Genomic DNA, 24,028 nt, shown 5'->3' on the forward strand with positions numbered 1-24,028 from the left:
TTTTAACTCAATTGCACTATTTTTTTTCTGTTAATAGGAAACAAAAGAAAATAGCCCCTCTATAATTATGTTATCTCAAAAAGTTACTAATTCCATTTTAACGTCATTCCCTTGTACTCGGTTCACAAAAACTTCTTTCAGCCCCTTACGAAAGGCACGTAAAATCTGTTCATCAGTATTGAATGGATATTGACCATCTTGCCTCCTAAATGACCTGTTCCAGTTCAGTCTGTTCTGCTTCATTGCCTCCATACAATCAAATGGCATTTTTTCTGAAGTGCATATCAAATAGATATATTTCAACAAGTGAATTCTCCTCTTCTGTGCACACACTTTACTTCTTCAATCTCAGTGTGCTTTTAAGCCAGCCACTAAGACCTAAATGAGTCATCAACAATTTCCCTTATCAACTGTAGGGATACACCTTTACCCTCCTTTCATCTTACCCAGTGCCATAACCTACACTGGGCGAAATAGAGACTTACAAGCAAAAGAACATGCCTTCTTCATTTATTGAAATGCATGTTCATTCCTAATAATTACCAACTGAGCTTATGTGACTTTGTTTTGTTGGAAGGTACTGTGTAATCAAAATGGCACTTGCCCAATTATACGAAGTTCTAAGAAGTCTTTCAATTGCACAAGAAATTTAGAGTTAGAAATATAAAACATTACAAATAAAATGAAAGTATTTCAAAATATATGGTTTTACACTTACAGCAAATGAATAACTTGGCACTGCTTGAAGATTGAATGCTATATTTTACCTCACTGGTCTAGAACAGTGTGTCAAACTGTACAGAAATGTACCCCATGCTGGGGTGTCATATTGATTTCGGACATTTTACACTGACCTACCATTTTAGGAGTCTGAATAATATTACAATGTAAGCATACTATGTGGACCTAAATCTATACAATGAGCTGCATTGTAACTTCATTTTTTTGAACAATAAGCTATAGGACTTAATGAAAACATTAATTTGGAAATGTAGGATATATAGCCTGGCATCTGATTGATCTAGACATGGTATATTACGTGGGAGAGCTGTAGAGTGCACTACACAGTATTTTCATTGTTTCTGGGCAGTGCAAAATACTGGAATATATATTTATATTAGTAGTAACTTACTGCTCTAAAATAATAAATTACACTACACAGTGAATATACTGATTGAAAATACTTGGTTACACAGTCTGATGCATTGGCTTTCAACTGTGATTTGTATTATGGTACCTGGAACTGTACGTCATGTTTAAGCAGATCAACTGAGTGATATTCCAAACAACATACCAAAACTGTACATAATTTATAGACCACAATGAACAGAGCAATATAGCTATGAATTGATTAAGCACTAATTGCATTTCTGAATGGTGAACACATGCAGAAATATTTTCCATTTCTCATATACTTAACTCCACAGGACATGTATTCATATCTGAGAACTTGTACCACAAAATGGGCATTTTTCTGACTGGATTTATTTCTATGCATGTTTAATCCAGATCATAACTCTGAGCCTGTTGGATGGCAACTTTGAGTAAACTTCACATGCCCTCAGTAACTATTAAAAACAGTGCTGGAGACAGCTATAAGCTTAATAAAGGGACAAGTGAAGGCATTAGTAAAAGTGATCCAAAAAAACTGGTTCTAGTCTATTTTACACAAGGTGTTGAGTGAAACATCAATACCAAGTCAACAACTTGATAAAATGCAAAGGAGGCCTCCGAGGTTTTGTATGCTTCTGTGTACTGGAGAAAGGTCAGTCTGACAAAAAGTATCATTTTACACAGTCTGTCTGATAACTAGACCTACTGCACAGCACATGCTAATGGTAACACTCTCACACAGCACAGTACAAAGGATAAAGAGACAGAAGCCCTTTCTGTCAGCCTAACTGATGCTACAATTTAACAGTATGAGAAGCCCATACATAAAGATGAGTTGGCTGTGAAGTATATCTGTTCCATTACTTGAGTAAGTCTATCTAAAAAAATATTGAACATCATGATTTAGATCTGGAAGATTTGTATGTTTGAAAATAAATCGTTCAAACTTTGCTTTACTTAAGCCTATATCTAAGTTCACAATATTAAGCAGATTAATCTTACTGTCTTAAGAGTATAAAACAAGCAAAAATGAAAACTTAAGAATTTAACTATTGGTTAAAAGAAAGGCAAGCATTTTCAGGTGGAATCTCAACGCAAAGCCAAAGAGTTTGAGAAAATTTACCCGATATTACAACATGTCAACTTGATATACTGACTGGCTCTTGTAGGAATTTCTATTTGTTGTTGTTCTATTTGAGCCAAAGGATTATTTTGTGCGCTGTGTAGCTCCCTACCCTATGATTTTGCAGCACCACATGCATAGAGGAAACATTTCCCATCAGAAATGCACCTTCTAAGTTGCATCAGTGTCTCCTTATCCTTTGTACTGTGCTGTGTGAGAGTATCCAAAGCAGGGCACAAACATGTCATGAACAAGCTATCAGCTCTTTCAGAAGGGCACTTATGTGACCTTGCAATGATTTTAAAGGGATTATGCAGTGCAACCATTCCTGAATAGCAGAAAGGAATTCAAAAGAACATTGTCGATATTTTAGTCTTTATTTTTAAAAGTCCCTATGATTGAATGAGGGCAAAAGGATACTTTTTATTTCAAAGCCACACATTTCTGAAATAATTTGATGAGGTTTTACTGAAACGAGAACTTTTTGCTTGCTTTAATTTTGTTTGTGATTTTATTCTCATAGTTTCTTTTTGTTACCTAAAGTCAAAAAGTTTCATTGCATTCTTTTCTACACTGATAATTCTGTTACAAGATCATCTTGCAGCAGATAAATTACTGACTGTCTATGTGGTCTTTGAAAATGCGAACCTGGCCTGAAATTAACAAAGAGACAGTACAGAAAGTGGCACTGTCAATTAAAAGTATCATTTTTAGAATACAATAATGAAAAATGAACCAGCTAGTCTGGAGATTCAAGGAAGCTAAATGTTAATATATCATATGAGTAATGTATGTGGATATATCTTCCCATGCTTCATCAATTAATGTGCAGTCAGGGTCTAGTGGAGATTTCTGTGCAGCAATTGAACCTCTGTGTTAAAAAGTTGCTGGGTGCATGCTTTAAGTATCTTTAGATTATGATAAACAAGACAGTGCTTAGATATTGGAGGGAGAGATTGAGATGATGAAGGGCTTGTTAAAATTGAGGCAACGTTAAATGTTCCAAGGACTGCATCAGAAGCATCAATCATATCTGAGAATTATCACAGTTAATGAACGAGCAGCAATGGTGATGAATGATGGATTATTTTTAACAGTGGCCAAAGAACTGAGGGGTTTAATGCCACAATGTGCACTTTCATTGCTATAAACAGGAAACAAAGGAAATAACCCACTCAGTGAGGCAAGTTATGTTGGCGTTTAAGAGGCATTTTTAAGTTATTTGAATTACGGATTATTTATCACATACGACACAAGAACTGGCTGATCCTATCTATATCATGGTGATCCAGACCTGCCAACTTTACCTGTAAATTAGTATTCATGGAACCGATGAACTCAGCAACTCGCACCATTGAGATCAGTTTAACTACACCGTGCATGCTCAAAATGGTGGTGTTCCCATGGATCCCCACTAGGTCCAACTCTTGAAAACAATTTTTCTGAACTCCTTGAGAAAAATACCAATAACAGACTGTCACATAACCTCCCAAACCTTGCATATGACCAAATGGAGTGAATATTTTTGCTACATTCGAATCCACAGCTGCAATTAAGATTTCTTCATAAACACTATCTTTCTCTTAAATTCACATCTGAATTGAAACAGTCAAATGAGCTCCCTTTCCTTGATGGCCTAGGTGAAAAATTTACTGTTGACCATAAATCTACTTTCATTGGTGAGAACACATATTGGATTCATACAATTCAATGCACTGTCCTGTTAGGATGAGCTTCACTTTAAGCTTGCTGGGACCAGTGCCAGTCAAATTATACAGCTAGATTGTAGATAGGGCTTCAAACTTCAAAAATAGGGAAGATTCAATTAAAGGGAAGGTTAAAAGGTCAAAATGGAATTTAAAAAGAGATGTAGGGTAATGAAGAGATGAATAGCCATCAAAATGTGTCAGGAAGGGGCAAAAAAAAGGAAAAAGAGTGCAGTAGGGATTAGAAACAAAACGTAATAATGGTCATAAGTCATAGCTTCAGGATTTATAATTAGATAGATTACTTCAAGGAAAAAATAGAAATAAACAATTATGACTTGATAGCTATTACAGAAATGTGGTAGCAAAGTGAAGAAGACTGGGAACTCAATATTCAAGGATATTTGATGTTCCAGAAAAATAGACAAAAATGATACTGATGTGCGGTAGTGTTGTTAATAAAACAAGTGCAGTGGTGAGTAGTGATAATAGGTGCAATAGATTGTGGTGGGGAAATCAACTTAGGTGGAAATAAGGAAATAACAAGGGAAGCAAGTAGTTACGGATGGAAGATGTCTTTTAACCACCAACAAGCTGCCTCACTGTAGGACAAAATATAAAACTGAAAATAATCGAAGCATGTAAGAAGGGCACTAGGGTTGTCATGAGTAACTTTAATCTGCATATTGTTTGGACAAATCAGATCGGCAACAGTAACATGGAAGGAAATGTTGTAAAATGCATCAGGGATTGTTTCTTAGAATAGAATGTTGCACAACCAGGCAATGAGCAAAATATTTTAGATCTAGTAATGTGCAAGGAAGGAGGAGTAATATGAGACCTTGTAGTTAAGGATCCTTTAGTGGCTAGCAATCTCAACAAGAACTCGTTGTATTCTAGGAGGTTTCCACTGGATTGGAAAACAGTCAATGTGGTACTCCTGTTCAAGGAGGGAGGGAGACAGAAAACAGGACAGTACAGTCCAGTTATTGTAACATCTATCGTTTTGAAAGCTAGGTTCCATTATTAAGAAAGATAAAGCAGAATATTTAGAAAAGCTTAGATCAAGAAGACTCAACGTGGTTTTATGAAAGGAAAATCATTGTTGACAAATTTGCCAAAGTTCATTGAGGATACAATAATTAGAATCGATAAAGGGGAACTAGTATATGTGGTATATTTCCAGATGATAACAGATCATTTCCCACTGTATACAATGCTGAAGTGATTCATAGTTTTTTAGTTTAGTTTTTAACTCTTATTCAGAATTAACTAATTCAGAACTGCCTTGAATCAGATGTATTTCCCTCATATCTTTTGCCTGCTAAGTTTAAGTTACTCAGTTCCACAAATGCTTGGTTTCAGTTTTACAAGATTTACGTAACCATCCCAAAGCTGAAGAAGTTGCTCAAGAATATGACCTTTCTCCACATAGTTCGGCTAATTTTAACAATCCTCAGCTATCCTACAATTATCCCAGAGGATTTTAATGGTCTGCAAATTTTCACTTGAGAAAATAAAGAAGTGGATAAGATATTATCTAAGGGTTTCTAATACTTCTGAAATCTTAGTAAAAACATCTTTTTTATAAGATTTGGATCAACACCCCCACTAACATGTGCAAATATGGATGTCAACCCCCTCACAGGTTGCCCAACTTTCATGAGCTGCTGTATCATTTAACATTATATCTTAATTATTCGGTGAAGATTCCTTAATGAAGGTGTGAGCTTTTATCTAGTCAACTTATTAATGATATTTCATACTCCTTTTTCCTCTCTCATATTCTCCCAATCTTAAAAAAACATCCTTTGTAAAAGATTTATCGGTAAAGATGTTTCATTTCTTTCTTTGAGTGTTGTCTTATCCTGGTTTCTAATGATATTCATGTGATAAGGATCTTTGGCATCATTATCAGTTGGATGGTTCCAGTATTTCTTCAGTAATTAACACATTAATTTCATGCCCAGGAGTGATGTTGCCATGTATCTTTCCAGGCCTTTTTTTTCATGATTAAACTATTGCTTATATTATTTTGTTGTGTGTGCTAAGCACTGGTTTAACTAATAGCATATGTATATCATCTCCATGTCCCCTTCTAGGTATATTCTTTATCCTGCTGGCTGTGATAGCTTTTCATGGTCAACTCCTACATTAATCCTCCTTTTCAAATGTTTTTAATGTATGTGTGTATACCTGGCCTGAATAGCTATAAATATTTGTCAATCAAAACTATTTTTCTGATGAGATAACAAAGTGTGGAGATGGATGAATACAGCAGGCCAAGCAGCATCTTAGGAGCACAAAAGCTGACGTTTCGGGCCTAGGTGGTGTTACAGCACAAGCTCAAGAAACACCCCAAGCCAATCATTCTTGGTACTGAAAAATGCCCAATCTGCCTTATATTACTCGAGAAAGTGTAAGGCATCAGACAAATGTGAGCAATAGTTTCTGTGCCAGTATGATGCAGGTGTACTGGACATATGTTTCAAACACTGGCAGATTATATCAACACATACTTCTTTGACTGCCTGCAACAACGGCAAACTGCAAAACTGACCAACCAGCCTGTCCTTGCAAAACACAAAACAGTGTCAAATGTTAGATGTGATTCTACAATTGAATAACATTTGCTGGATAACACTGAGCATGCAAAGAATTATGCAGACAGCAAATTTCAGATTGTCAGCCAGGCTCACAGTGTATTGGAAGGTACATATGCTAATGCACAGGACCCCATTCTTTGCAGACAGAAAGAATGTGTATGCACTGTACCTGTTTCAGTTCAACAAAAAAGGTGACAGCCAAAGGTTCATTTGTCAGGGCAATGCCCTGGCTAATCTGCATCAAACTGCTTCATTTTAAATTTAATCAAAGCTTGGCATTTAACTGTAAGCATGGATCATTGCATTCTCCATGGCAATTCCTCTGCCACTTGCCAACTAATTAGCAGTGTAAGTGTTATAGTTCCTGGTGAATTGGTTTTCTTGCAAATTATCCTGATAAGTACAAGGCTTGAAGCTTCAAAAAAAAGCATCTTTTTTTTTAGAAATACTTTTGTAATAGTACAAATGAGCACGATCAAATAGGTATCCCATTATACTCTTCTACTGATTTTCAGGGCATTACAAGTGATTTAAAATGGACTATTGTTTTGATATTGTCCAAGGTTAAAATTATGGCAATGTCAACACAGCTAACATTTATCCACACGCTCCATTTTACTGAAGTGCAGCGATTTTCAGACGAGAGCTGAACACTCGCAGTATCATCACTGAAGATTTATCAAAGAATAATCAGCAATTGATTACTGTGAAATTTTAACTCCAGCACTTATTACAATATGTTATAATCACAAATTCAGTTCATGTGGGTCACCCATTGAAATCCCCATTTCAAGGCAGATTTGCAAAGCAATAACGCACAGTGTTGTGCACTGGCAGATGTGAATTTGAATTTCTAACTCAGCTAGCGTATGTATTTGGATTTCTGCTACCGTATAATGCAAGTTAATGAATCGAGATCTGTTAATGTGCAATGCACTGACCAAAAGCAGATGGGAGACAAAATGTAACTGAATGGGAGTGAGCCAAACATCAGCATTAAAATAATCAACAATGAGCAGTAATGGAAGTACCTGTAGATAGGACTGTGGTCATTTAGTCAAAAATAATGGAGAGAAGACCAAAGGAATTTGAAAAGTTAACCATCTTCAAAATTAATGTTGGGAGAAATGTAGAAGAGGATCATGACACCAATAGCATTGGCTCAAACCCTATTTCAGCTGTAGTATTTCATGCTGCTTCATGCTCCACTCAACTCTCCTCCCATTATCCCTGAGCTAGCTCTAGCATTATAACCCTTTATCCCTTTTTTTCTCTTGTATTATTATTTACCCTCACTTTATATGTATTCATTTTAGTGTCAACTATTCCCTGCGGTGCTGAGTTCTATATTGCCACTGCTCTTTGGATAACAACTCTGCACTGGATTTCTGGGTGAATATCTTGTATTAACAGCCTCTAGTTTTCCTCTTCCTCACAGGAACAGTTTCTCTGTATCCACTCTCTGAAGTCCCTACGTGACTTTAAAGACTTCTTTTGGGTCACTCTTCGATGTTCCTTTTGAAAACATGTGTACACTTGTAACACCAATATCCATACAATGTACATATACTGCACATGACAAGATGCTTATTCTCACTCAGAGGCATAAAGATGAGATCTGGAACAGATTTTATTTTAAGGTATTTTGGTTGAGGCAGTCTTCTAATTATTAGCCTGAAACTATTGCCACTTTATGGATGAATTATAGCTTTAAAACATCAATATAATTTTTCAAACTACAAAGTACAAGCAGACAACCATTTATATTTGCTCTTCTAACTAATTACCATGTAAGCATAACCGAAGAAAATTGAAGTTGACGAATACCATTCGTTGGCTTTTAAAAAGTGCTGCCGTCTGTACTGGTTAGAGTACATCTGTTACCATTTTGAGTTTTATAGAAACATTTTCCCTTTCAATAGGTTAACAGCAGTTCCTGTAAGTGGACCAAGTCCTGATAATTTGCCCTTTGCAAATGCATGTGGCCTAAGGATTAATAGTTAATTTTGTTCACAATAACTGCTTTATTGGATTACGTATAAAGGCTGATGTCAGTTTTTGTTCAGCCAGATAGGGAACAGACTTAATACATGCAGACACTGTGCATAGCTGGTCTACTGGATCCCCTGGAATTGGCCTTAATTATATCTTCATAACAAACCTCTGACCTGTTGGGATGTTTGCTGGGAGCTTGGATCATTGGGATGGATGGGGAAAGGATTGCAGGCTCTGTTGCATATCTTAATGGTCTGCAGTACTGTTGTAAAGGGGCTAGGTTTTTAAAGCCAAAAAACACTCTACCATTTGTGATAATCTTATCTGTACAGACTATAAAACTGCAGCAGCTAAACAGTATGAATTTCATTAGGTGTGACTGTGGCGCTAGAAAAAAGACAAACAAAAGGCTACGTTGCTTAACACTTGTGCTACACTCTGCCCCACTGGCGAACAACTTAGCCCACATGGGATGATGTAGCAAAAAGAGTTCTGTTTCTGACACCCCAGGGAAACTGAAAATAAATCTTTAAAAAACAATGGAAGAACTTCAGAGGCTGTAAATCAGGAACAAAAATAGAAGTTGCTGGAAAAGCTCAGTAGATCCTTCTGAGGAAGGGTCACCAGACCCGAAACGTTAACTCTGATATTTTCTTCACAGATGCTGCCAGACCTGCTGAGCTTATCAAGAACAAAAACAGAAGTTGCTGGAAAACGAATCTTGCCAGCCTAAGGAAATCAGTGTATCACCATACCAAACTGTTAGCAATATGCAGACCACAAAGTATTTATCTCAGATGGTGCATTTGCAGATGCCAGCTATGCTACCATGGTCTATGTTCTGGTCATATCCACCAGGACCATCTGTGATGCGTGGATAGATCTACTATCATCAATGCTTCTTTGAATTCAACTAAGTTACTGACACCAAATGGTAAAGGCTGTTGGCCTTAAATCTTTAGTCGCAAATGAGTTTAGTCTTGATAAACAGGTTTATTACAGTGGTCTTAGTAACTAGTTCTATTACATCTGAGATACATGAGAATGATCTTGGGCTATATTCAAGAGTAAGAACACATTGTTGGTACTAAAATAAGCTGGTGCATAACTTAGAAATAAACAAACAAATAGAAGATGACACCCCTATTTTCAGGTTAGCTCCTCATAGGAACACTCCTTTATATTTGGTGGGCAGTACTGACAAACTTATACAACATCAACCTCCTATTGCATCGTGATACAGCCACCAGCAAAATAATAACCTTATTTTTCTTTCATAGCTTACTTAATATGCATTTTGACGTTGTAGTGCCATATATCATCACACTCAAATCCACAAATGAATAGTCAGCAAGCCATCTTCAGGCAAAATCAATTTATTTATGGCATATCAGAAGTCACACAACGCCAGGTTATAGTCCAACAGGTTTATTTGGAATCGCACAAACATCTGGAGTGCAGCGGCTTCAGTGAGAGAACAGGGCACACAGACTGAGTTTATAGGCAGAGAGATCACAAGATCATAAAACTGGTATGAATGGAGTGTCAGCTGGTATGTCTCTGCAGGTGACCAAGAGTATTAGATGGTATGTAAAGTGTTTATAAAGTCAATGTCAATGCTGTGCTGACAGGACAATCAGGCTGAGCTATAAGAATATACAAAAGGCAATATTTCACGTCAGACACTGAATTGCAGGCGTGAAGCTTTATTCAGAATCTGTCTGAGTTTTAACGAGGAATCAGACTGGTTTTATTCCAAAAGCTGGAATTTAAAATTTCTAGTCAATGTGGCATCTTGTGTGTTTTTTTTGAAATAAAATAGAACGTATCTACAAATAAACAAACATCTTGAATGAAATGATTCATCCTGTAGGTGTGCGTGTGTGCACGAGTTCTCGCGCATGCGGTTTATGATCTTTGATCTCTCTGCTCTTGATCTCTCTGCCTATAAACTGTGTCCATGTGCCCTGCTCTCTTACTGCATCTGGCAAAGGAGCTGCAGTCCAAACGTTTGTGCAATTCCAAATGAATCTGTTGGACTGTACCCTAGTGTTGTGTGACTTCTGACTTTGTCCATCCCAGTCCAACACCGGCTCCTCCACATCATATATGTGTCATATTTATCTCTTCACAGATATGCTGAGTTGCAGGATAGGCATTTGGTAATACAAACGTCAACCTTCAAACATCGCAACATCTCTTTCTCATTGGTAGGAAGAGCTAAGATGCAAATAAAGAGACAAACTGCACAACAGAATGTTTAAATAACTTCAGATCTTTCAGTATCTTTAGCAACATAGAATATAGAACAGTACAGCACAGGAACAGGCCCTTCACCCAATATGTCTGGGCCGCCCATAATGGCATTCTAAATTAATCCCATATGCCCACACATGGTCCATATCCCCTCTATTCCCCACCTGTTCATGTGTCAATCTTAAATGGCTCTTAAATATTGCTATTATATCTGCTTTTACAAACACCCCATCGGCACGTTCCAGGCACCTACTACCCTCTGAGTAAAAAAAAAATTGCCTTGGACATCTCCTATAAACTTTCACCCCCTCACTTTAAACCTATGCCAATTAGTATTTAATATTTCCACCCTGGGAAAAAGACTCTGACTATCCACCCTATTCATGCCTCTCATAATTTTGTATACCTGTATCAGGTCACCCTGAGCATCCGATACTCTTGTGAAAACAATCCAAGTTTGTCCGACCTCTCCTTAAAGCTAATACACTCCAATCAATGCAATGTCCTGGTAAGCCTCTTTTGCGCCATCTCCGTAGCTTCTACAATCTTCTAGTTGCGTGGTGACCAGAACTGCATGCAATACTCTGAATGTGGCCTAACTAAAGTTTTATACAGCTGCAACAGGACTTGCCAACTTTTACACTCAATGCCCTGACCAATGAAAGCAGGTATGCCATTTGCCTTCTTTCCTATCATATCCACTTGTATTGCTGCTTTCAAGGAGTTGTGAACTGTGCCTCAAGATCCCTCTGTATACCAATGCTGATAAGGGTCCACCCATTTACTATAGATTTTCCTCTTGCATTTAATCTCCCAAAATGCGTCACCTCATATTTGTCTGGATTAAACTCCATGTGCCATTTCTTCACCCAACTTTCCAACTAATGCATAATTAACTGGATGTTTAAGTGACTAAGCACAGACAGAGTGAGACAGACTAATTGTCTTCTGTGTGTTTACAGGCATCTACATATAGAAAGAAGTAAGACAAAGAAGTATGTTGTCTTCTCAGATGGTGAAATGTTGTCCCAGGCAGCAAACTAGTTTATTAGAACAAAATGTGAGGCTGGATGAACACAGCAGGCCAAGCAGCATCTCAGGAGCACAAAAGTTGACGTTTCGGACCTAGACCCTTCATCTGATGAAGGGTCTAGGCCCGAAACGTCAGCTTTTGTGCTCCTGAGATGCTGCTTGGCCTGCTGTGTTCATCCAGCCTCACATTTTGTTATCTTGGAATTCTCCAGCATCTGCAGTTCCCATTATCACTAGTTTATTAGAACCACTGGGCAAAATGAAGTAGATGGCAAAAGGAAAACGAGTCCAGTTCTTTATGGAGATTCCTGCATATTTGGAGGATCTCTCTTTTCACCCGGAGGAATAGATTGAGACAGGCATTAAACAAGACTTCAAATTCCTTTATAACCATCCAGTCACTACATCAGTAAGTGGGCAGATCTAGCTAACTGGAGGAGTACTGTTTGTGGACAGAAGCAAACGCAGAGTAGTCTCATGACCAAGCACAGCAAGGGTATAAAACCAACACAATTGCACAAGATTTCCACTAACATCAAAAGCCAGCATCGACTGTCCTGCTCTTTGGAAAAAGCAACAGTGACACAAAATGTAATGATAAAGCAATGTCTACCAAACATGCACTTAAACCACATTAATTTGCATCCCTCTCTGACATGTCCATAATTTTCTGTATTTATTTTACAACTTAACTCACTTGCTGCACACTGTCAATTTTGTGCTGTCAGTAAATATTCTGTTGTGATCTCTACATCGGAGTACAAATCATCTACACATAAAGGAAATAGAATTTCCAGCTTTCAAACTTTCTTGTTTCTGAATATTAGCCCCTTAACATCTTTATTTTCATCGTCTGAATTTCTATCCAAGACCTTAAACCATATGCTTCAATTTTTGTAATAATTCTCTTGTGATCTGTTTTATTTAATGTCTTTTAAAAGTGCATATACATTGCATATACTCTCCTTTACATGCACATTGACCACATTGCAAAAAGGCTTGCTAAGTTTGAAAAATACAACTTACAATACAATGGTTATTTTTTGAAAAATACAACTTGTCTCTAACAAATCTATTCTGCCTCTGTGTTTAACTCATAAATTCCAAATGTGCACTCATTTAACCTTAGATTATGATTTCCAAGTGCTGCTGTTACTCACAAAAGACTTTAGACTATTTATGCCCTTGAATTTTAAACAAAACAAAACACTGCTGTATTTTTTTATTTTGTGATCTTACAACAGTAATTGCTTTGATCACTATTTTAATTAAGTAGTTAACCCAATTAAAAAAATTGAGTTAGTGTCTTTACTAAAACAGAGAACAGAAGAATTCCACCCAAACATGTTAATCAATTTGTTAAATATAGCACACGGAGGAATATCTATTCCCAAAAATACACTAAAGAGAATAAAACCGCATTCATTTTGTGCGTATAATCAAATGAAAATGTTTGCGCTGATTGAATGCTATTTTTAATTTTCTGCAGCATCCCAGTACTTATGCATATTGTGCGGCTCTAACCACACTTTAATTTCTAATCATAAACAAATGTATTGACTATTACTGTTTCCCTCATTCTTCCTACTGGGAATCAGCACAAGGAGCCACATCGCTAAGTTGAATCCCACAATGCATTCTTTGGCAATAATTGTCACTGTAAAGCATCAGACATCACTGAGAAAGAGGCAATTAAGCCTCAGAAAGGGCATGCAATTGATTTTTATTTTAAGGCTCTGAAAAAGACCAGTTTGTTAAAAAAAAATCACTAAAAGTGGGACATGAAAATTGGTTCAGTCATTGCAGTTTGCAGCTATGCAAACTTCTAACGAGAGGCCTAATCCAAGCCAGAGATTTGATACATGCATGACTTATAGCACAAATCCAGTGAACTAGCTATGTACCGTGTAGAAATGTGTCAAGTCATTGAAATTTGCATCCTTAATAATCGGGTGAACACTGTCTGCTGGAACTGGGGCTTCTGGATGTTAAAGCTGTTCACCTCTATCAAATACAGCTTCCACTAACCAATGATTGTGTGTGTCAAAGGAGTTAGTTAGGGCAAAGTTCTGGACTACTGTTCCTTAATTATTGGTATTTAGTTCTGGCTGCTTTATCACAGGGTTGTCTTAGAGGCAGTTCAAAAAATGTCAACTAAGTCGAGAGTGGAAACAACCATTTCACCCAGAGAAAGAGTATGGGTGCCATTGTTACACTGAGGAGAAGGCATCTTAAAAGTGACCATAATGAGATACTTAACCTCTTCAAGTGAATAAATAAACTGGATTCTACAGAGATGCTCAATATTAAGGCAAATTTTAGGACAACAGAAAAGAGATTCAAATGTAGATTATAAAAAGTAAATTATTACAGTTAAGATATTTATGGAGAATATGTGGAATAAATATCATGAAGGTATTGGAAGAAGAGTTTATAAATTCAAATGGGAATTTGATAAATCTTTGACAGTTACAAATTTTGAAGATTAACAGAAATAATGTGGTGAAGCAAGTCTGTAACCTTGATTACAAATTGTCTTTTGTAGTCCTATGCAATACTAAGTACACAAGTTCATTGAAATATATCAAAGACTTGGCCAGGGAAGAGTTAAATTAACACCCAAATCTGTCAGATAATTTACAGCTGGTCACATTCCTAGAGTTTTGTTGTCCTTCTTTTTATGTGCAATTACTATAATGCAAACACAAAAGACCATGAAACCACAAGATGATAAGATGTAGAAGGAAAAATAGGTCATTCAGTCCATCGAGTCTGTTCGACCATTCAATAAGATCATGGCTGATCTGATAATCCTCAACTCCACTTTGGTGCTTTTTCCCTAAAACACCTTGATTCACTTACTGGCTAAAAATCTATCTCAACCTTGAATATACTTAATGATGCAGCATCCACAGTCCTTGGCGCTAAACAATCCAAAACATTTACTGCTCTCTGACAGAAAAAAATCTTTCTCACATTTGTATTAAATGGGCTACCTCTTAGTCTGAGATCGTATCCTCTGGTCCTAGACTCTCCCGCAAAAAGAAACAATATTTCCACAACTACTCAGTCATGTTTTCTAAGAGTCTTTCATTCCTCTAAACTCCAACGAGATGAGGAAATTTTGAAGCTAAGCACTGAATCAAACAAAGATGCCCAGTCCAACTCACGATACATACGATTGCATGAGGTTTTGATGTATGCCAACTTTTGCTTCTTTGTAATAGGCTAAGGAGGAATAAAAGTAATTTTATTCCATTTCATTTCAATCCCTGAGCAATTTAACATTATGGAATACAAGACATTTCTGAACAGTTTATTTTCGAGAGTCAGAACTATTAGATTTGCAAAGCAGGCTCCCCCTTCAGCCCACGTGAGATCCAGAAATAGGTTGTGGAATGAATTTATTTAAAAACAGAGAAATGGTTACAGAAGACAAAGACTTAAAGCACAAAATCATCACAACATAGTGTCATGAAAGATGAAACTTTTCAGCAAATATGAATTTGGGTTGACAACATCTGGGAAAAACAGCATGTTCATAATATATCAAATGTTTACTAAATATACACATAAAAATAATTGCACTTCTGTGTCATTAAATTCATTAAATTCAAAGCAATCAGAGGAACCATATCAAATGAGAATATGACCAGCAGGCCTTAGTTTCAGCTATTCTGCCATTGACCTTTAACCCTAGTATGTATTGTTTCCAAAGTGGAAATGCTTTGACTTTGTCACCAACCCCACATTTGTGTCCACTGCAGTAATGGAATAATAAGGCATCATAAAATTATCTGCACAGGGGCAGTACTGTGGCTCAGTAGCTAGCACTGCTGCCTCACAGCACCACGGTCCCGGGTTCAATTCCATCCTTGGGCAACTGTCTGTGTGGAGTTTTCAATTCTCCATGCCTGCGTGGGTTTCCTTTGGGTGCTTCGGTTTCCTCCCAAAGCCCAAAGATATGCAGGATAGATGGACTGGCCATGCTAAATCGCCCATAATGCCCAGGGATATTTAGTTAGGTGGGTTAGACATGGGGAATGGGTCTGGGTGGGATAGTTTTTGGACGGGCATATGGACTTGTTGGGCCGAATTGTAGGGACTCTATGACCCCAGCAGGAGTTAAAAGTCAATGATAAAAGTGACAATGTCATAATTCAAAAGAAAATTAATATGACTGAGTTTTCAATCAGTCATTTTGGTTTTCAATCAATCATTTTGGTTTTCAATCAATCATTTCAGTGTTGGGACCCTTAAAAGTCCATGTGTTGTTGGAGCTTGAATAGGGATCAGTAGATTTCTTTTATGTTTGCATTATGTGACCAGGAGTTTGCACCCTCTCTCTCTTATCACTTGCTTTAAAAATCAATAATTAGTGACCTTGGCAATAGTTGATTATTTTAATCTGTCCTTGAACTCTGAGTTGTTCTGAGATAAGTGTAAGATACACAAGCAAATTTCAGTGGAGCCATTAAAAATTAGGCCTCCACAGCCAGAGCAAATGGAAGTACACACCAACTTGTACACAGTTTCAAAACTAAAGGGAATAATGATCAAATAATTGGGTGAGATTGATATAAAAGGACCGTATGCAAGGTAACTTTTTTATCTACTTGGATGCCTCAGTGAGATAATTTTAGTGTCTTCCTCAATGGATGGACAAAGAAAGATGGCCTGAATAACTTTCCCTTTTCACTATTACAAGTCTCTTTAAAGTAGTCCAAATTAAAGCTTCAGAGATAGTAGGATTAAATTAAAGCTTTCTCAGTTGATTAAATCAGTAGGTGGTACAGAGGTTGCTTATCTCCTCATGTGCTTACAAACTCATGCAGGCTCCTTTTAATGTAGTAAACTGGCACATATCAAAATCTATGCAACCAAAGATTACATCCTGAGGATGATGGGAAATTCACCCTTGGGTCTCACCTAAATATTTAGAGTGTCAACTGACTTCTGTAGTGCCTCAGAAAAGTCCATGTGTGGACAGAGTTTGGTTGGCGGTGGAGGTGGGTCTGTAGGGATTGTGGGGGAGGCATAATAATTGGTCTTTGGCTCTGGTCTGGAGAAGTACAGTGAAGCCAGGAAAATAAGAAAGATTTAGATTTTTAATGAAATACTTTCTCAAGTGTAGTCACAGCTGTAATGTAGAAAACACAACCACTAAATTGTGCACAGAAAACTCCAATAAACAGCAACGTGATAATGACAAGAGGATATGTTTTTGTGAGAGTCAATTTAGTTCAGTTGGCTGGATGGTTGGTTTGACGAAGGAGGGTGATGCCAACATTGTGTGTTCAATTCCCATCACTGGCTGAGCTCACAATGAAGGGCCTGCTTTCTCAACCTATCCCTTTGCCTGAGGTACGGTGGCCCTCAGGTGGAATCACCACAATCTTCTCTCTGAGAGCAGCACTATGGCCTGGTAAGACTACAGCAACTTGACTTGATGTTTGTGCGATGTTGACTAAGGGGCAAGTATTGGCCAGGAAAATTGATATAAGTCCCCTTCTTTATCTTCAAAATTGTACTGTGGGATTTTGATTTTTTTGTGCAGCTAGGAGACAGTAGGAGCCTTGGGTTTTAAATTTCACCTGAAAGTTGGCAGTTCCATCAATACAGCATTCTGTCCAGTTGCTCAGTGGTGTCAGCCTTGATTCTTGCAAAGCTCGAAACACAAACTCAGGTCTTAAAGGGAAGAATGCTACTGACCATAGCTGGCACCAAAATGGCAAACAATTAACATAGTTTTTTTTGTTGTTGAAAGCTGCCAGCGAAGGCATATCCTGAGCAGTGCATGCCTGCAGTCTGCTCTGTTCAGGGCAGCCCAATTTCTTGTGACAGGCATTAGGCCCTCCCTCGCATATGTAACAATCCAATAACAATAACCTGGGCCAGTTCTTTCTCAGGCAGTCTTGGGGTGACTCCAGAATGTTTTTTCTTCCATTTGCTTTCAAAATGGAAGCACAAGGACCAACTTCTATCCTAAAATTTCCAATTCCAGTACAAAGCGCATTGCAGCATTTAACATACTGCACGTTACTTTAGGAATGCCTTTCCCAATCCTTGAATTAAACTCCACTGGCTCAGTTCATCTGAATGCTCACTTTATACAAGCCATTTATTAATAGCAATATATTCACTTCTCAGGAAATTCCATTGAAATATTACATGCTTCACAGATTATAAATCAAATGTCAAAATAAATAACCATTTCCTGCAAGTTTTCTACCTGTAGGAATGAAACTGAAGTCAAAGCAAGCTTACATGAGTCACATTCTACTGGGATTGAAGTGCCAATTGAATGGATGATTGTTATTGGGTTTCATCCTCAGAATTAGTCTTGTAATGGAAACTGAAGTAGTGGAAAATCAGTCCTGAACATTACGGAACAAGTGCTTATTAACCAGATTTTCATACCTGTGCACAATCCTAAATTCTGAGCTGTCATTCAGCCATTCTTTCCTTATTTGTAACAGAACACCTTTATTTGACAAAGCATACGCTGGACAGACACATTGCCTCAGTGGTAAAGACAGTACTATTTATAACCTTATCAGGTTCACCTCAGACATCAACATCTGACACGTATTTGTAACTCTAATAAAAGTATTAAATGCAAGAATAACAATGGATAGGTCAACTGAAGGATTCCTAAAAAATCTGCAATTCTGTCACCCAGTCTTCACCTGCAATCATGTAACGGAGTTCGAAGAATGCTCTTAAATGGGTTAAACCAGAGAATGTCACTTGGCTTCATTGAAGAATTACTTAGAAAGCTTTTCTGTGCTAGATTGCTCAACTGAAAGATTTGGGGTTCACTGTTAGCTTGGAAACTTCACTTTTTCCTTTCTTGGATATGATAAGTTACAAAAACTTTAAATAAACTAGTATATGGACTTGTTTCACATTGAAATAATCTGTCCTTTCCTTAATTATACTTATTTTAAATTCTGTAGGATTTAACTGTGCTACCCAGTAAACAATGAGGCATTGAGAATTAAAAAGCATATCAAGAAGAAACATTAATACTTCGAAGTTCAGATAGGACTATAGCAGATTATCCTTGAACAAGTTACTAACTGCAAATCATGAAGAGGCATTATCACTATGGCAACCTCTATGAAAAAAACAAATAAAATAATTATTTCTATTGTTAATTTTGCTTTGTTTGCTCCATTCCTATCAATATTTGAATAATCCAATTTATATATTGCCTTGATTATATCATCACAGGAATTTGACACAAATCACATGGTTTGGTCTATGACAACTGGTGCAAGTACGGCATTGTGGCAGTGACTTTATGTCCTTGAAATTGTACAAGTGAAATCAAAGACAATAAAAATTCAGTGGTCTGCATGATGGGTAGCCAGGATGTCCAACCATTGCAGATTCTCTTGCATTTCCCTGGTTTCCTCGAGGCAACAACTGAGACGTCTGCGCACAGTCTCCCCTCCTAACTACCCAATCATGTGCACAGTCCAAAGTTAGCAAAGTGTTCATGTGTTGGCACACAATCACAACGGGCACTAGCTGGCACAGCCCCTTCTTCAGAATTACTTAGCTTCAATGAGTGGGTGTTTGGGTTGGGCAGTACTTCAGGATATCCGGGGTTTTGAGGTTAAAGGTGGTTCATGCCAGATTCCAGCGAGCGCAGTCTGCAGAGGCGTCAGGGAATGGACGTCTGAGCGGGCCTAACAGAAGAGGAGTGCTGTAGGCAATAAGGACAAAGGGAGTCTGATAGGGAGAGCAAGAAGATTTGAGCTGGGTGGGGGCGGTAGGGCAAAGGGGTTCCAGGCAGGATCATGGTGGAGGATTAAGGAGAGAAATTACTGAGTGAGTGGAGGAAGGAGTTTGTGGTGAGAGAGCTTCTCAGTGAATTGAGGGAGAGGTTTGGACCTGCAGTCTTATTATCAGACACTCCCCTCTGCTGCCCTCATTCCCAATCAGTCCTTTGCTCTTGTTGGCAAGATCTTCTGGTAAAATGTGGCTGTTATTTTTTATTCCCTCTCAGAATTGGTTACACTATCATAGCTGACAAGCAGCATCAATTTTACAGGTTCAAAAGCGAACCCCTGGGGTCTGATTATACAAGAGAGCGGAACTAACCTTTCATTGAGATACGCTCATAATCTAATTATGATACTCAAGCTTTGACATACAATCACCAAAGATTATTCCAATCCTGAATAGAAATGGAGATAAATTAGCAATCAAGTTTTTGTCTGCCTTTGGTGCAAATTGTACAGATGGATGGTGCTAACTAAGTTTGGTGCTGAGGAAACTAACATATTTCAAATTCTTATATTTTGCAAATAAAATTGCTGAAGGCTGAGACAAATGCTGAATATTGATCACTGCCCTAGAAATCACTTGAAGTTCTTGAACTTCTTTGGAGTTGCTGGGAACATCTTTGTGGAGTTCCACTACAAAGGCTCACCTTATTACCCGTGCAGTTAATTCCCAGGCTATTCATAGATGATGTTTTGCCATCAAGCCCAGGCTGCTGTAACTGCTGCTCTCGTTGCAACTGCTCTCTCATTTTCCGAGCTTCCTGGATAGCCTTCATCACTGCATCCTGGTCACCCAGGAAGGCTGTTGAATTCAGAGTGGAGAGAATGTCTATGGGAGGGAAATAAATAAAAATTATTACATTTCCCAAGAAGAAATACACTGATTTGGGTTACAATGGGTGAATTACTAAAAAAAATCACTTTGACTCAGAGAGACCCTCTTCGTCCAGTTCAACAACTGTAATAAAAGACTTAAGTCTGCAACACATGTGTTTACTAACTATCTGTTGGCGAATTGAAAATATTCAGTATGAGAAATTTATTTTATTCCAAAGTCAAGATTGCTTTTACTTCTGTTTTAGAAAAAAAACTCATTAAAACATAGGCAAATTTGGATTCAGACGAGAATCTCCCAAAGCTATTAATTATTAATGAAGCCATTCCTTTCAGTACATTATCTGGAACATTGATTCCTCAGAATATGCTCCACACTGCCACAATCATCTCTTGCAAATGGGTTCACACTTCTCTACTAGTTGTGTTAAACCCTGTATCACTGACCCTATTCAGAGCAGGCAAAGCTGAGGAAGCAGTTAAAAACTACCTTCCCCACTACGGATATTTTTTATTCTTATTTTTTATGTATGCCACCTTTTTAAATGAATTTAAAATAGCCAATTTTTTTTTGAAGATATGAATTACTCAAGTGTAGTGATTCATATAGAAATTATAGGACTTTTTGGTAATGAATAATGTTTCCCTCTGGACCCTGTTTTCAGTCACATCAGTCGGGCTTTCAGCTGCTCATCACCCAAAGCCACTAAGCACTTTTCAATTCTGTTCAGCACCATTGCGTTAATCAATGCTACAAATTACTTTGAACTCTACATCCCAAATGAGGGCAAAAAAAAAGCTTAGATTTTGCTCATTAGATCTTGCCCACACAGTGAAACTACACAGCAAAGGTAGACCTTTAGTCGGAGATGGAAATAAATAATTCTCTGCCTTCCACTTTTGGGACATTCCAGAAATTAAACAGCAAAATTTAAGCGTAGCCAACTTTTTCTTGCAACACTGTGAATGTGAACTTAACTACTCTGTTTATGAGACAAACAAGATGTTGCTTGACCCACTGCATCCAATGGGGAGTTTCACTCGATTCTTAAGCCCCAGTGACTGCAAGCTCAATAGGATTCAAGGTTTGAAGATTCTGGAAGTAAGCATAACATTTCGTGGAAGGCCACAACCCTGAGAAATAATGTGATTAATGACCACTTACATAAGACACATTATGTATCAATTCAATTTTGTCTTTGTTAAAATGTCTTTATTACCTATCTACCACAGCCTCTCGTGAATGATGTCTATAGCACTACTGGAGAACTATGATCTGTATAATAAGACACAGAGACATATTGGGCAAAAGGTCTGCCAAGGTGCACAGGTGAGGAGGAGCTTGTTGTAAGGTAGTCTGTGTGCTGTATTATATCTCTGACTGATATAAGTTAAACTGTAATCACATGCTGTAAGGCAGCAGAAATACTGGATCACTATTAAAGGCTGAGCTATTTATAGATTAGTTCAAAATCAGTAACTCTGTCTCTGAGTTATTGGAAGTAAAAACTGAAGTCAATTGATCTTTAGGGATTGGATACTTATTCACCAAACACATTTGCATGTCGGAAATAGGACATTTGTGCATAGCAAGCATATAATGTAGATTTTCACATTTTTTGGAGCTAAGAAACAAGAACAAGAAAGAAAAGCAATGTATTTTCATTGGTCAATGCACCATTCTCCTGTAGGGTATTAGCTGGAAACATTGCTGGTTTTGTTTTGCATATCTTTCATTTACACAGGTGAAAATCAACAATAAAACTTGCATTTGTGTTAGACTGCCTATTTTGTTCATCCATTCTTCATCTTCAAGCATTCCACCTCTCAGTGAAGACCTTCATTCTCTACTACCCTCCCAAATATAACAAAAATGTTGTCACTGAAAATTCTTCAGTGCTTTAGTCCCTCAACATCTGCAGCAAACGGCTTTGGTTCTAGTCATTTTCCATCTCAATCTGAATGCAACATCCTCTCTCCTCGTTGATTCATTTTTGTTCTGTCTAAGTGTCACCTTCATTGTGAAATTCTGAACCAATCTTCACAGACAAGCCTCTAACTTTGCCATCTCATATGGTCTTGTAAGTCTCAACATTTCAATAACAGATAAGCCCATCTACGATCATCCCATTAAATCACGGCCCATGTCCCTTTGCCACACCTCAACATATCTTCTATAGTCACCCTGGAAAACTGTATCTCTCACTTTAATTACAACTACATTTTCCAATGTCCAGATAGTCAGCCTTTAACCCTCCAGTTCATGCAATATTTCTGCAGTTAATGGTAATTAGATCAATTGCACCCTCATATTTACTTTTGCTATTGACATCCCTATTCAAACTACTACTCTCTCATCCTGCAAAATTCTCCCAGTATAGCCCTCATCTCCACTACCTCAAGTCAAAGTCGCAGATTTTAATGGATTTGATGAATAGCTGTCATTGCTATCCATAACCAGATCTGGGTGGAGCTGCAGAAATCACCTTTTGTCTTGTCTGCTAAACTTACTCACTGTTCCAGAATCAATCTGGAAAGCAATCATACCCCTGTCTTCATTTCTCCATGACAAAACCTGTCCTTAAACCTTTCTCCATGTCTCCCCTATCTCACCTCCAAAATCATTGAGAGTAGGTAACACCTAAATAACTGTCTGTGCTCTTTACTCCCAACTGGTCAAGCTTCCATTAATGCAACCCCTGAATTGACATATTTCTATAATTTCTCTCCAATATCCCCTCGTGAATTCATCTTGTCCATAATACTTCCTGCTTCCTTAACTCTATACTCTCTGAATTACTGACCACCGAACTTTCTATCGTGGTCTCTTTGCTCACTGATCATGCAAGCAGTTCTCTTGCTTTAATGCCTGTCTCTATATTCTTTAAATATGCTGCTATTACCCCTCCTCACAAAACAATATTCTTGAACCTATCCACCACCCAGTCTCCACTTCCATTTCCTCTCAAGTCCTCAAGTGTCACCAACTGCCAAATCTGCATTAATCTCTCCCAGAGTTCTATTTTTCTCATTTTTTTAACCCTGCCATTGTACCAAAACAGTACTTATTAAAGTCATAAATGACACCTTGTGTGACTGTGACATAAATAAACTGTCCTTTCTAATTTGTATCTACTTATCTGCAACCTATAAGACCGTATGATACAGGAGCACAATTAGGTCATTCAGCTCTTTGAGTCTGCTCCACCATTCAGTCAAGCTGATCTGTTTCTTAACCTCATTCTCCTGCCTCTTCTCCCCATTGCCTTAGGCCCCCCCTTATCAAGAACCTGTCTCTGTTTTAAATACACTCAATTACTTGTTCTCCACAATCTATTGTGATTTACCACCACCTGGCTGAAAACATTTCTTCTTGATCTTAGTTCTAAAAGGTCGCCCCTTCACTCTGAGCCTCTGCTCTCAGGTTCTTATCTTTCCAGCTAGTGGAAACAACGTCTCCACTTTATTCAGGCTTCTGACTATTCCATGATTTATAGACGAACCCCCTCACCCTTCTAAACTCCATCGAGTACAGAACCAGAATCCTCAACTGCTCCCCATATGACA

At 37.8% G+C, this 24,028-nt stretch overlaps 1 protein-coding gene across 13 annotated transcripts in view; it reads right to left on the reverse strand.

Moving 5' to 3' along the window:
* The window catches only part of sox6 (SRY-box transcription factor 6), a 624,359-nt gene that overhangs the window by 34,302 nt on the left and 566,029 nt on the right, over positions 1 to 24,028 (reverse strand). For all 13 annotated transcript variants that reach the window (XM_048545909.1, XM_059652056.1, XM_059652052.1 and 10 more), the window contains one exon: positions 20,275 to 20,456. In XM_048545909.1, coding sequence (XP_048401866.1) covers positions 20,275 to 20,456 — 182 coding nt within the window. The remainder of the gene's footprint in view (positions 1 to 20,274; positions 20,457 to 24,028) is intronic.

This window comes from Stegostoma tigrinum, chromosome 17, assembly GCF_030684315.1.
Source record: "Stegostoma tigrinum isolate sSteTig4 chromosome 17, sSteTig4.hap1, whole genome shotgun sequence".
NCBI classification, from domain to species: Eukaryota; Metazoa; Chordata; class Chondrichthyes; order Orectolobiformes; family Stegostomatidae; genus Stegostoma; species Stegostoma tigrinum.